This window comes from Simochromis diagramma, unplaced genomic scaffold (assembly GCF_900408965.1).
Source record: "Simochromis diagramma unplaced genomic scaffold, fSimDia1.1 OVJJ01000245.1, whole genome shotgun sequence".
In the NCBI taxonomy this organism is placed as follows: Eukaryota; Metazoa; Chordata; class Actinopteri; order Cichliformes; family Cichlidae; genus Simochromis; species Simochromis diagramma.
Window position 1 is genome coordinate 3,599 of NW_024386852.1, and position 12,832 is coordinate 16,430.

Consider the following 12,832-nt stretch of genomic DNA (forward strand, 5'->3'; position numbering starts at 1 on the left):
GTTTGCACACGCTCAGTGTGACAGGATGTTGGCTGCTGTGTTTGCACATGGTCAGTGTGACAGGATGTTGGCTGCTCTGTTTGCACATGCTCAGTGTGACAGGATGTTGGCTGCTGTGTTTGCACATGCTCAATGTGACAGGATGTTGGCTGCTGTGTTTGCACATGCTCAGTGTGACAGGATGTGGGCTGCTGTGTTTGCACATGCTCAGTGTGAAAGGATGTGGGCTGCTGTGTTTGTACATGCTCAGTGTGACAGGATGTTGGCTGCTGTGTTTGCACATGCTCAGTGTGAAAGGATGTTGGCTGCTGTGTTTGCACATGCTCAGTGTGACAGGATGTGGGCTGCTGTGTTTGTACATGCTCAGTGTGGCAGAATGTTGGCTGCTCTGTTTGCACATGCTCAGTGTGAAAGGATGTTGGCTGCTGTGTTTGCACATGCTCAGTGTGGCAGGATGTTGGCTGCTGTGTTTGCACATGCTCAGTGTGGCAGGATGTTGGCTGCTCTGTTTGCACATGCTCAGTGTGAAAGGATGTGGGCTGCTGTGTTTGCACATGCTCAGTGTGGCAGGATGTTGGCTGCTGTGTTTGCACATGGTCAGTGTGACAGGATGTTGGCTGCTGTGTTTGCACATGCTCAGTGTGACAGGATGTGGGCTGCTGTGTTTGCACATTCTCAGTGTGACAGGATGTTGGCTGCTGTGTTTGCACATGCTCAGTGTGACAGGATGTTGGCTGCTCTGTTTGCACATGCTCAGTGTGACAGGATGTTGGCTGCTGTGTTTGCACATGATCAGTGTGACAGGATGTTGGCTGCTCTGTTTGCACATGCTCAGTGTGACAGGATGTTGGCTGCTGTGTTTGCACATGCTCAGTGTGACAGGATGTTGGCTGCTGTGTTTGCACATGCTCAGTGTGACAGGATGTTGGCTGCTGTGTTTGCACATGCTCAGTGTGGCAGGATGTTGGCTGCTGTGTTTGCACATGCTCAGTGTGACAGGATGTTGGCTGCTGTGTTTGCACATGCTCAGTGTGGCAGGATGTTGGCTCCTGTGAAAGCTGAATGCTCTCTGGTTAGAAGTGATGTCACACATTACGATAACTGTGCTCGCTCTCTGTCAGAGTACCAGGGCCTCGCTTTGACCACATGACTCTCAGTACACAGCATGATGTGTGCGCTGTAAACAAGAAGCAGAGGAGCAGGACTGGGGTGAACCTCTGAGGGATCAAACCGAGACTGAGCTCCAGATGTTTCCACATGTTTCTGCTCTGCGTGTGTTTGATGATTATTTCAGGTATAGATGATGGAATATGACCAGTCTGATGTGAGCCTTCTTCTCTGACAGCGCCTCACCTCTCTGTTGAGCCCCCTGCTGGCTCTGATCATTACTGACTGAGTCCTTGCTGCCACTTTATTAGGTACATATGTCTGTGAAGGTTCTCAGTCATCCAGGTCATCGTAGTCAAAGGAGCTTGGAAGGAAAAGCGTCTGGACCTCTTTAAGTTGCTTGAAGACGTTTCACCTCTCATCCGAGAAGCTTCTTCAGTTCTAAGGTCAAATGGTGGAGAGTCCCAGATATAAACCCAGTGGGAGTTTCCCCCCAAAGAGGGACAAAAGGACCCCCTGATGATCCTCTAATCGCCTGAGCCAAGGTGTGAAACTGGGTGTGGGTTTATTAGGTACAGCTCACTAACACAGGCTCAGACCTGCTTTGCCTTCAGAGCCACCTTAAATCTTCATGGCTCAGATTCAGCGAGGTGCTGGAAACAGCCCTCAGAGTCATGTGATCATAAAAATAATTAGGGATGCACCGATACCACTTTTTTGGAAACGAGTACGAGTACTTGCATTTTAGTACTCGCTGATACCGATACCAAGTACTTAATAAAAACATGATTTAAATTTACAGGTAACAGCTTTAGTCCTATAATTTAACAAAAATTTAAACAGTGACAGTGCAACTCAAGTATTGTTTTCATTTTGTTGTAAACTCTGCCGCTTTGGACAACACAAGGGGCATTAATAAACATCGTTGGTATTTAGTGCACAATATTTGAATAAACTAACAACATCCACCAACATAGAACTGTGGCAGTCAGTGCAAATGAGGTAGGTATTAACATCAAGTCTAAGATGACTCACTTAATGGAGAGAAAAAGTGAGAGGCAGGTTTTTTTTAAGAAAAGTAGCTTTTCTGCATTATCAGCAGTCAGCCTGTTTCTGTTTTCATCTATAATGTGTGACACTGAGCTAAAAAGCCTTTCACTTTCCACACTGCTACATGGGGCTGAGAGGTATTTACGGGCTATTTTAGCCAAAGTGGGGAACCTGATTTTGTTGACACCCCAGTACTTCAGAGGACTGTCTTCACGAGGGCTCGGGGCCTCTCCGAGGTATGTGTCGAGCTCAATGGCAGCACCTGCTGCCAGCGGCTGTGCTGCCTGGGGCTGCTCCTCAGCGATTTCGTCAAATACAGTGTCCAGACTGCTGCTAGTGCTGGCCTGGGCCTTGAGGAACAGCTAAGCAGGAGGTTCTGCAGCTTCTGCTCAACTCCCCTCTGCCTCAGTGTGACCTCTGTGTAGTGTCTTCTCTGGTCTGCATTCACAACAAAAAGGCAATGGTTAGAATGCTCTCTTTTTAATGTCGTGGGCAATCAGCACAAAATCTAAACGGGAAAGCAACAACAGAGTTAGCTAACTATGCTCCCATTTTGTTTCCTCTCCTCCCAATAAAGAAATCTCACATAAACGTGCACTCAGTTCAACATAAAGACTGGAGAAATGACCCGCAACAAATGATGTATAAACAACAAAAATAATCGGGTCAGACTGTATTACTTTAACAGCCTGCGATATGATTTTTCCTCCCCACGACATTTGCGCATTCCTTACCTCGCAGGAATCCTCCATTATTCTGAGGATTACCCAGAATCCCTTGCCCTTTGTGAATATTGCAGGGTGACTTTTTCGACAGTAGGTGGCGCCAATGTCCCATTTAGCGGGATTTAACTTCAACTCTATTTAACTATGTTACACACACCCCTCCTAAATCCTGCTAAATTGGGGCATGACAACAGAAAAACAGAAACTTCCAATGCATAAAACATAACAGTGTGACCGTGGGAGCACAATATAGTTCAAGTCAGTTAAAAAAAACTTTCCATATGGAATAAGGCAAGCAAGAGAGCGGCCAATTCCCCTACCAACCCAGATATGAAAGATGCCGTATACACCTCCCATGATGTGAACATTGCTCCACGCAGGTATCACCCAAAACGTTCTGAGTAACAGCACATTTACAAAACGGCTAGTAATCTATCCTGAAAACATATTTCGCACAAATGAAAACAAGGAGTCAACTGTCGACACTGAATCATCAACCTGTTGTTCATTGATCTCACAAATGAGACGTGTTGGAGGTTTCACAGGTCTACCTAATCTAGTACAAAGAGGTGGTGGCTGTGTACGCACTACACGGTCCTCTGTACTCAGTCGTGTGTCATTCACAAGATCAGGGGAAAGGACATGTGGAGCATCTCCCGCCAGAAGCTGCGAGGAGGCACTCCGGGACACAACAGATTCAATAGAGGGGGCAGGGGAGGGCAACCGGGAAACCAACGGGTCACACCCAGCAGGCGGGGCCACAGTCGATTCTGCCTCAGAGGTTGGGACGCTGAAAGCCGCACCAAGAGAACAACCAGGTTGACCAACCGCAGAGTCCCTGTCATTTGCTTGGTCCATCTGCATGAGCCAGCAAACCGTCTTCGTCTCACCATCCTGCACATCACCTGGAAGTTCTGGTTCACCTTGTCCACTATCCGCAACCTAGGGGCAGGTTGACACTGGTATGCACTTGTTTCCTGCAGGAATGAAACTCACAGGAAGTAGTAGGTTTCGGTGAACAACTTTTTCCCTGAGAGTCACAGGGTCTCTGATGTGGTACACATTGATGTCAGGTTTCACAGACGCCACCTCAAAAACTGTGGATTCCCATTTGTCAGCGATCTTCCTCTTTCCTCTCTCACCACGATTAGCAAGCAAGACTCTGTCACCGACTGAGAGGGGCGCACCCTTAGCCTTGCGGTCATAATTCTTCGCCTGGCGAGCCTGGGCAATACGGCTGTTCTGCCTGGCAATGCGGGCAGCCTCAGACAGGTCACGCTTCAAATGGGCGACAAATTCACTGTGGTCAACAACGGCACCATCAGGGAGAACATGCTGGAAAACAACATCAACAGGCAGACGAGGAATTCTCCCAAATACGAGAAAAAAAGGTGCGAAACCTGTTGTTTCATGTTCAGTGCAATTGTAGCAGAACGTCAACATCTGAAGCATTTGCGGCCACCTGGCTTTGGATTGAGGGGGCAAAGCCCGTATCATATTTCCCAAGGTCCTGTTGTATCGCTCGACAATACCATTCCCCATTGGGTGGTAAGGAGTGGTGTGTGATTTCTGGATGCCAGCCATGTCCAGGAGCTCCTTAATGAGTTGACTCTCAAAGTTGGCTCCTTGATCAGACTGTATACGTCTGGGAAAGCCGTACACACAGAAAAAGTCATTCCACAGGCGGCGAGCAACCTGCTTGGCAGACTGATTCTTACAAGGGAATGCATGCGCTAATTTGGAAAAATGGTCTGTGACAACCAAAACATCAACGCACTTCTTGTCAGTCTGTTCAGCAGTCCAGAAGTCGATGCAGACTAGCTCCATCGGTTCAGTGGTACAAATGCTCTCCAGTGTGGCACGGTCATTCGGCTCTGGGGTTTTCCCAACCACACAACGAAAACAGCCTTTCACATGATTGATGATGTCACGCTCCATCCCTGTCCAAAAGAATCTCTGCCTTGCAAGAGACAGGGTGCGGACTTGGCCCTGATGACCCGCCATATCATGGATGCCTCGGAGAACTTCAGTCTTCAGAGTGTCTGGGACAACAAACTGGTAAATCGTCACGTTCATGTTCCTGTCTTTCTTCACCTTATACAACATACCATCTTTAATCAAGAGTCTGGACCAATGTCTGAGTAATTTCATTACACCACGGGACTCGCTAGCACGTTCATGCCTGGTGGGCCTCTTGTGACGCCGGACATAAAAGAAAACTCTGCCCAAAACCTCATCTTGTTCCTGCAGGTTAGCGAGTTCACTTCTCGGCGTACAGGCTGGACGGGCAATAGTTGGGACCTGAGGGATATCAGATCCCACACCTCTCACATGGCTGATACCACCAGTGTCATGTGCAGCCAACACAGCAGAAACATCCTGTGACGAGAGAGAACCTTGAGGGTTAGCTAGGATAGTTGTAGCTCCTTCCTCAGACTGATCCACAACCAACTGGCAGTTTGCAGCACACCGAAACATATCCTGCACAGTCCCATCCACCAGACCGTGCATTTGGTTCAATAGGGCAGCATAAGGTTCAGTGACTAGCCTGTGGCCTATGCACAACTGGACAAATGGCTCTCTACTCAATGCATCCGCGACAACATTTTTGGTGCCAGGGACATACTTCAGTTCAAAACTGTATGCTGCAAGCTTTGAAACCCATCGTTGCTCACATGCATCTAACCTAGGCTTGGTTAAGATGTATGTCAGCGGGTTATTGTCCGTCCACACTGTGAAGTGGCTCCCTTTCAGCCAATGGCTAAACTTGTCACAGACTGCCCATTTCAGAGCAAGAAACTCCAAACGATGCGCTGGATAGTTTAGCTGAGAGTGTGACAGGGTCTTACTGGCGAATGCCACTGGTCTGGCGATGCTACCATCAGGGGGCAACTGTGAGAGGACGGCTCCAAGGCCGTCAAAGGAAGCATCAACTGCAAGGAGAAAGGGCGCAGTAAAATCTGGATGGGCTAATGTGACACTATGCACAAGTTCATGTTTTAGGGCCTTGAATGCTTCCCTGCACTCATCAGTCCAGTCAGCCGGAGACAGCTTCACGTGGCCCCTTTTAAATTTAGGCTTACGGCCTCTACCTCTCTTGCGTAGCGCAGCTGGTTCAGCCACAAGATCAAACAGTGGCTTAGCTTTTGCAGAGCACCGCTCGATAAAATGATGGTAGTAGAGAACCATCCCCAGGAAGGATCTGATTTTCCTTGCACATGGTGTCACCCCGTCAGACTCCATCAGGTCTGCTTCCTCCACATTGTCTATAGCCTGCACTTTACTTGGGTCTGTTTTCACACCCTCACCACATACAGTGGGGCAAAAAAGTATTTAGTCAGCCACCGATTGTGCAAGTTCCCCCACCTAAAATGATGACAGAGGTCAGTAATTTGCACCAGAGGTACACTTCAACTGTGAGAGACAGAATGTGAAAAAAAAATCCATGAATTCACATGGTAGGATTTGTAAAGAATTTATTTGTAAATTAGGGTGGAAAATAAGTATTTGGTCACCTCAAACAAGGAAAATCTCTGGCTCTCACAGACCTGTAACGTCTTCTGTAAGAAGCTTTTCTGTCCCCCACTCGTTACCTGTATGAATGGCACCTGTTTGAACTCATCATCTGTATAAAAGACACCTATCCACAGCCTCAAACAGTCAGACTCCAAACGCCGCCATGGCCAAGACCAAAGAGCTTTGGAAGGACACCAGGAAAAGTATTGTAGACCTGCACCAGACTGGGAAGAGTGAATCTACAATAGGCAAGCAGCTTGGCGTGAAAAAATCAACTGTGGGAGCAATCATCAGAAAATGGAAGACATACAAGACCACTGATAATCTCCCTCGATCTGGGGCTCCACGCAAGATCTCATCCCGTGGGGTCAAAATGATCATGAGAACGGTGAGCAAAGATCCCAGAACCACACGGGGGGACCTGGTGAATGACCTGCAGAGAGCTGGGACCAAAGTAACAAAGGTCACCATCAGTAACACACTACAACGGCAGGGAATCAAATCCCGCAGTGCCAGACGTGTTCCGCTGCTGAAGCCAGTGCATGTCCAGGCCCGTCTGAAGTTTGCCAGAGAGCACATGGATGATACAGCAGAGGATTGGGAGAATGTCATGTGGTCAGATGAAACCAAAGTAGAACTTTTTGGTATAAACTCAACTCGTCGTGTTTGGAGGAAGAAGAATACTGAGTTGCATCCCAAGAACACCATACCTACTGTGAAGCATGGGGGTGGAAACATCATGCTATGGGGCTGTTTTTCTGCCAAGGGGACAGGACGACTGATCCGTGTTAAGGACAGAATGAATGGGACCATGTATCGTGAGATTTTGAGCCAAAACCTCCTTCCATCAGTGAGAACTTTGAAGATGAAACGAGGCTGGGTCTTCCAACATGACAATGATCCAAAACACACCGCCCGGGCAACAAAGGAGTGGCTTCGTAAGAAGCATTTGAAAGTCCTGGAGTGGCCTAGCCAGTCTCCAGACCTCAACCCCATAGAAAATCTGTGGCGGGAGTTGAAAGTCCGTGTTGCTCGGCGACAGCCCCAAAACATCACTGCTCTCGAGAAGATCTGCATGGAGGAATGGGCCAAAATACCAGCTACTGTGTGCAAACCTGGTAAAGACCTATAGTAAACGTTTGACCTCTGTTATTGCCAACAAAGGTTATGTTACAAAGTATTGAGTTGTATTTTTGTTATTGACCAAATACTTATTTTCCACCCTGATTTACGAATAAATTCTTTACAAATCCTACCATGTGGATTCATGTATTTTTTTTTCACATTCTGTCTCTCACAGTTGAAGTGTACCTCTGGTGCAAATTACTGACCTCTGTCATCATTTTGAGTGGGGGAACTTGCACAATCGGTGGCTGACTAAATACTTTTTTGCCCCACTGTATGATGTGTCCCAGGAACTTCACAGACCGCTGAAGAAAGTGACATTTCTTTGGTGCGAGCTTCAGGTTGTTGGCAGAAAGTCGTGAGAAAACCATCTGCAGACGTTCAAGAGCCACCTGTTCGGATGGGGCATAGACCATAAGGTCATCCAGATAACACAACAAACTTGTGAAGTTCTCATCACCAAAAATGGACATCATCATTCGCATAAAAGTAGCAGGACTATTTGTCAGGCCTTGAGGTATCCTGTTATATTCATGAAGGCCAAATGGGGAGGAGAATGCCATGTATTTTTTGTCGTCCTCGTGGAGTCTGACATTGTAAAACCCCGATGTGAGATCCATTGTAGAAAAAAAAAACATTCCCACCAAGTGCTGCGAGGGCGTCTGACTGATGAGGCAATGGATGTGCATCTTTAACTGTTCTTGCATTTAACCATCTAAAGTCATTGCATATGCGCAGGTCACCATTTGGCTTAACAACTAAGACAAGGGGGGATGAGAATTCACTCTGGGACTTACGGATTATCCCTGACTCCTCCATCTCATCTAGGGCAGTGCGAAGCTTCTCGTAATGGCATGGTGGGACCCGTCTGTATGGCAGTCTGAAGGGCTTGTCATCCACCAGGCGGATTCTGTGGACAAAGTCAGCAGCCTCACCGCAGTCCATTTTGTGCCTTGAAAAGATGGACTCATACTGCTCAATGAGTCGCAGCAGCCTATCTCTCCATTCTGGGGAAACTTCACAGGACGAGAGGTCCAGGTCCTGCAGGCCCAAATCACACAAGCGCTGTGACATCTCCGCTTCTGATCTCGGTGCGGGCGACGAGTTCTGTGTGTATTGTGTACTGGATCGAATTTGAACAGGTTCAGGTAAGTCCTGCACAGAAAGACAGGGGGACACATCAGCAACCTTAGCATTTCTCCTGAGAGTGAGGGGCTTGTCGGAGGGATTCACCACTTTAACAGGGACCCAACCATCCCCAAACAAGGAAGTGACAACTCGCCCCACTAGGATCTGTGCAGGTTTGGATCGAGACTGAGTGGGTTCAATAATGACAGCACTTCCCACCGCTGAGGCATCAGGAGCAGGCAGCTTAGCCCACACTAAATGTTCAGACAAGGGCTGCAAGGTGATGCGTCTCTTAAGCTTTGCAGTGCCGAAACTTGGAGGCATTGCTCTGCCACCACAGTCATCAGAATAGGACAGCAAAGTTGCCAAATGAGGAAAAGCATCATCCTGGGTACCAACAGTCATTTTCAACTGTGAAATAAGCCACTTTATCGCATTGCTGCCCAGAATCATGTCATCAGCCTGGCCCGGAACCACCAGAACAGGAATCACCACCTTAAAGCCATATATTGACACTGTAAGATCATACATAGCAGAAGGCGTAACGAGGTGACCCCCACAACCAACAATGACAACGTCTTCAGCTGAACGTCTCTCAATATCAGGTATCGATTGTGAAAGTTTCTCATCAACTGTCTCACTTATGGTGCACGCCATAGATCCACTGTCCACTAATGCTTTAAGAACTTGTCCACCACTAGTAGTCACTGCAGAGTAGAATAAACTATCAGTGTTTGAGAGCCTATGCAAGCCCTGTGCAATCAGTGTTTTATTTGGCGGGACAATGCCACTGTAAGTAGAATACAAAGTGTCATAATCATTAATATCAGTCACATCCAAGATGGGAGGCTTACTTGCTGGATCTGCGCTGTCCTCCCCTCCACGCAGATCGTTCAGTTTCCCTGATGACCACTGGAAGGAGTACACTTGCCCTCTGGGCAGTTACGTCTCGAATGACCAGGTAGGTGACACATGAAGCACAATCTGTTTTCCCGACAGTGCGTGAGTGTGGAGTGGGAGCTATCTCTGCAGATGGAACATGGTGTGTCATCTAAGCCCGGTATTCTCGGCAGTCGGGCACTCTGTCGCCTGGCATTAGCTCGAGCATAGCCTGGGCCTTGAAGCAGCACCTTCTCTAGCATGCTGATCAACCTCTCAATAGCAGAGCCATCCTGACTCACAGCTGGCCTCTGCTCATGGTCAGCCAAACAAGGAGTACCATTTGTGCTAACCTCTGCCTTATTCACATAGACACAGTTACCCGTCTGTGGAGGAGACTGGAACCCCTTACCCAGGTGATACTCATCCAGTACCTCCTGAACTTCACGAGCTGACCATTTATCACATGTTTTGGTTCTAAAAATAAGAGCCAAGTCTCTGCAGGGGCAGTGTCTGATGAACATGCGTGCAACCTCCACACCAGAGTTCTCAAAAGATTTCCCCTGCTCCTTAAGACAGTTGCCAACAACATCAGCAGCCTTGTTCAGCCTCAGCCAGTACTCATATGGATCCTCTCGGTCCTTCGGCAGGGTGGAATAAAAGTCAGCCAGGGGCACAGACGAGCACTGGGTGGAGCTAAAATGTTTGTGCAGAAGTCTGTAGATAGCTTGTGGATTATGCTGGACATCAATTCCACCATTCCTCACACCAAATTTCACAACATCTTTTGCCCTGCCTCTCAGATGCATCAAAATCTCCTCAGCTTGGTTTTCTGGAAGAATGGCACTCTTCTTTATGTAACTCTGCATGGCTTCCTGCCACTCATCAACAGACAATGAGTCCGAACTCTCCCCCCGAAACACAGGTGGGTCTTTAACCTGTCGTGGAGCCACCAGCTGGACTTGAGAGAGATCTAGTGAGCGGCTGGAGGGGAGATCTGTTGTTTCATGCGCCACCTCAGGACATGTATATGTAGCAGATGCAGGGCTCGAAGTGTGTGGCGTAGTCAGGTGTGACAGAATGCTATCAGCCAGGCGTTGCCCAATTTGCTGCACAATGTCGCTCATTTGGTCGACTAGACTCACATCAGTTATTGGGGGGTCTGAGGTAGATGACTTAGTGCACTGTACTGACTGCGACTCAGCCACAAGCTCACAAGAACTATCTGCTGCTCTACGCCCCACCCGACAGTCACCCAGTGAAAAAGGAACAGTTGTGAACCCTCTGCCCCTACCCACAACAAGGGGAGTCACATTTGGGGTGTCATCAGAGTCACTTAGATCCATATCTAGCAGAATATTAATAGAGCTAAGGTGGACTTAATACAATATGGCAATATACAAAGCCAATATAAAAGTATGTCCAACAGTCCCCAAAGTTTGATTCCGTTACCCAACAGACTAAACAATAAGGAAGCTGATGCTCCACGATGATGCTGCGACGAGAAGACACCAGCCCGATTCAGCAGCGTCACGAACGAGTCACGGCACCAATGTGACCTCTGTGTAGTGTCTTCTCTGGTCTGCATTCACAACAAAAAGGCAATGGTTAGAATGCTCTCTTTTTAATGTCGTGGGCAATGAGCACAAAATCTCGCAGGAATCCTCCATTATTCTCAGGATTACATTTCCACTTGCAGTGTGATCGTATAGTGGTAAATTTATACAACCAAAATAGAAAAACTTCAACACCATTAACATTGCATGTTAAATTTCCCAAATGAAAAGAATATAGAAATATATTTTAAAGCTGTACATGAAACAATGTAAATTCTCTAAACAGTGTGGCACAGTCACATACCTGCATTCACAACAAAAAGGCAATGGTTAGAATGCTCTCTTTTTAATGTCGTGGGCAATCAGCACAAAATCTAAACGGGAAAGCAACAACAGAGTTAGCTAACTATGCTCCCATTTTGTTTCCTCTCCTCCCAATAAAGAAATCTCACATAAACGTGCACTCAGTTCGACATAAAGACTGGAGAAATGACCCGCAACAAATGATGTATAAACAACAAAAATAATCGGGTCAGACTGTATTACTTTAACAGCCTGCGATATGATTTTTCCTCCCCACGACATTTGCGCATTCCTTACCTCGCAGGAATCCTCCATTATTCTGAGGATTACCCAGAATCCCTTGCCCTTTGTGAATATTGCAGGGTGACTTTTTCGACAGTAGGTGGCACCAATGTCCCATTTAGCGGGATTTAACTTCAACTCTATTTAACTATGTTACATGTGCTCCAGATGTCTGTGCTCCAGATGTCTGTGCTCCAGATGTCTGTGCTCCAGATGTTTTTGTTCCAGATGTCTGTGCTCCAGATGTTTGTGCTCCTGGTGCAAAGGCTCTCAGTTTCCTCCTTGAAATAACATCAGTGGTGGGTCAGCGACATGCTTTCTTTCCCTCTCAGGTTTAAATATCTGGGACTCTCCACCGTTTGGTTTTAGAGCTGAAGAAGCTTCTCTGATGAAACGTCTTCCAGAAACTTAAAGACGTCTCTTTTCTCTCCAAGCTCCTTAGATCACATGACCTGGATGACTGAACCTACAGACATATTGACCTGGTTTCTAGGTCACATGACAGGTCAGAGGTCAGCGACTGTAACTCAGTTCCTCCTGTTAATGTGAACTCACTGAGTGTTTGTGGTTTACCTCTCAGACTGACTGAAGATGATGATGGAGGAAGAGGAGGACAGAGCAGAGTCTGCAGGGTCCAGCTGTCCGTCTGTGAGGAGTGACCGGTCCAAACATCTAAATCCTCCAGACTTCAGTGGTGAACCTGGAGCAACGAGGTCAGAGAGCTGAACTCACTGAGTAACAGAAATAATTCTGCACTGACATTATAATCAGTGTTGACTCTGGTTGATTGTCTGACTGTTTGTGAGCTGAGAGGAAATGAAAATGAGTTTGTAACAAAAATCAGTTTTGTCCAGTTTTCCTGTAAAAAGCTGAACTCTAATCTAAGAGGATGTTACTGACAGGAAACAGCTGCATTATCTGCAGTCTGTGTGATCACAGCTGCTTCAATCATGTTTGTGTCTGCAGAGGTCAGAGGTCACAGTCTGCAGGGTCCAGCTGTCCGTCTGTGAGGAGTGACTGGTCCAAAGATTACCCTCCAAACTTCAGTGGTGAACCTGGAGCAACGAGGTCAGAGAGCTGTGATGACTCCTTTACATGTTTGTGTTTCCTGGATAAATATGACCTGAAACATCCTCAGATTGTTACAAAGATTCATTAAAA

At 47.2% G+C, this 12,832-nt stretch overlaps 1 protein-coding gene across 2 annotated transcripts; it reads right to left on the reverse strand.

Annotated features, from left to right (window-relative positions):
• Positions 1 to 9,073: 9,073 nt before the first annotated feature.
• LOC120732071 lies at positions 9,074 to 11,812 on the reverse strand. 2 transcript variants are annotated; one of them, XM_040029418.1, is made up of 3 exons: positions 11,687 to 11,812; positions 11,391 to 11,460; positions 9,074 to 11,112 (listed from the first exon to the last, which is right to left on the reverse strand). In XM_040029418.1, exon 3 carries the CDS (start codon positions 10,874 to 10,876, stop codon positions 9,545 to 9,547), a length of 1,332 nt encoding a protein of 443 aa, XP_039885352.1. In that variant the 5' UTR covers positions 10,877 to 11,112; positions 11,391 to 11,460; positions 11,687 to 11,812; the 3' UTR covers positions 9,074 to 9,544. The 2 variants fall into 2 exon arrangements, with proteins under 2 accessions (XP_039885352.1, XP_039885353.1); XM_040029419.1 differs by lacking the exon at positions 11,391 to 11,460.
• Positions 11,813 to 12,832: the final 1,020 nt, after the last annotated feature.

Coding starts and splice junctions, on each gene's coding strand:
- LOC120732071 (XM_040029419.1), bottom strand. CDS start 10,876: ATGGATCTAAGTGACTCTGATGACACCCCAAATGTGACTCCCCTTGTT.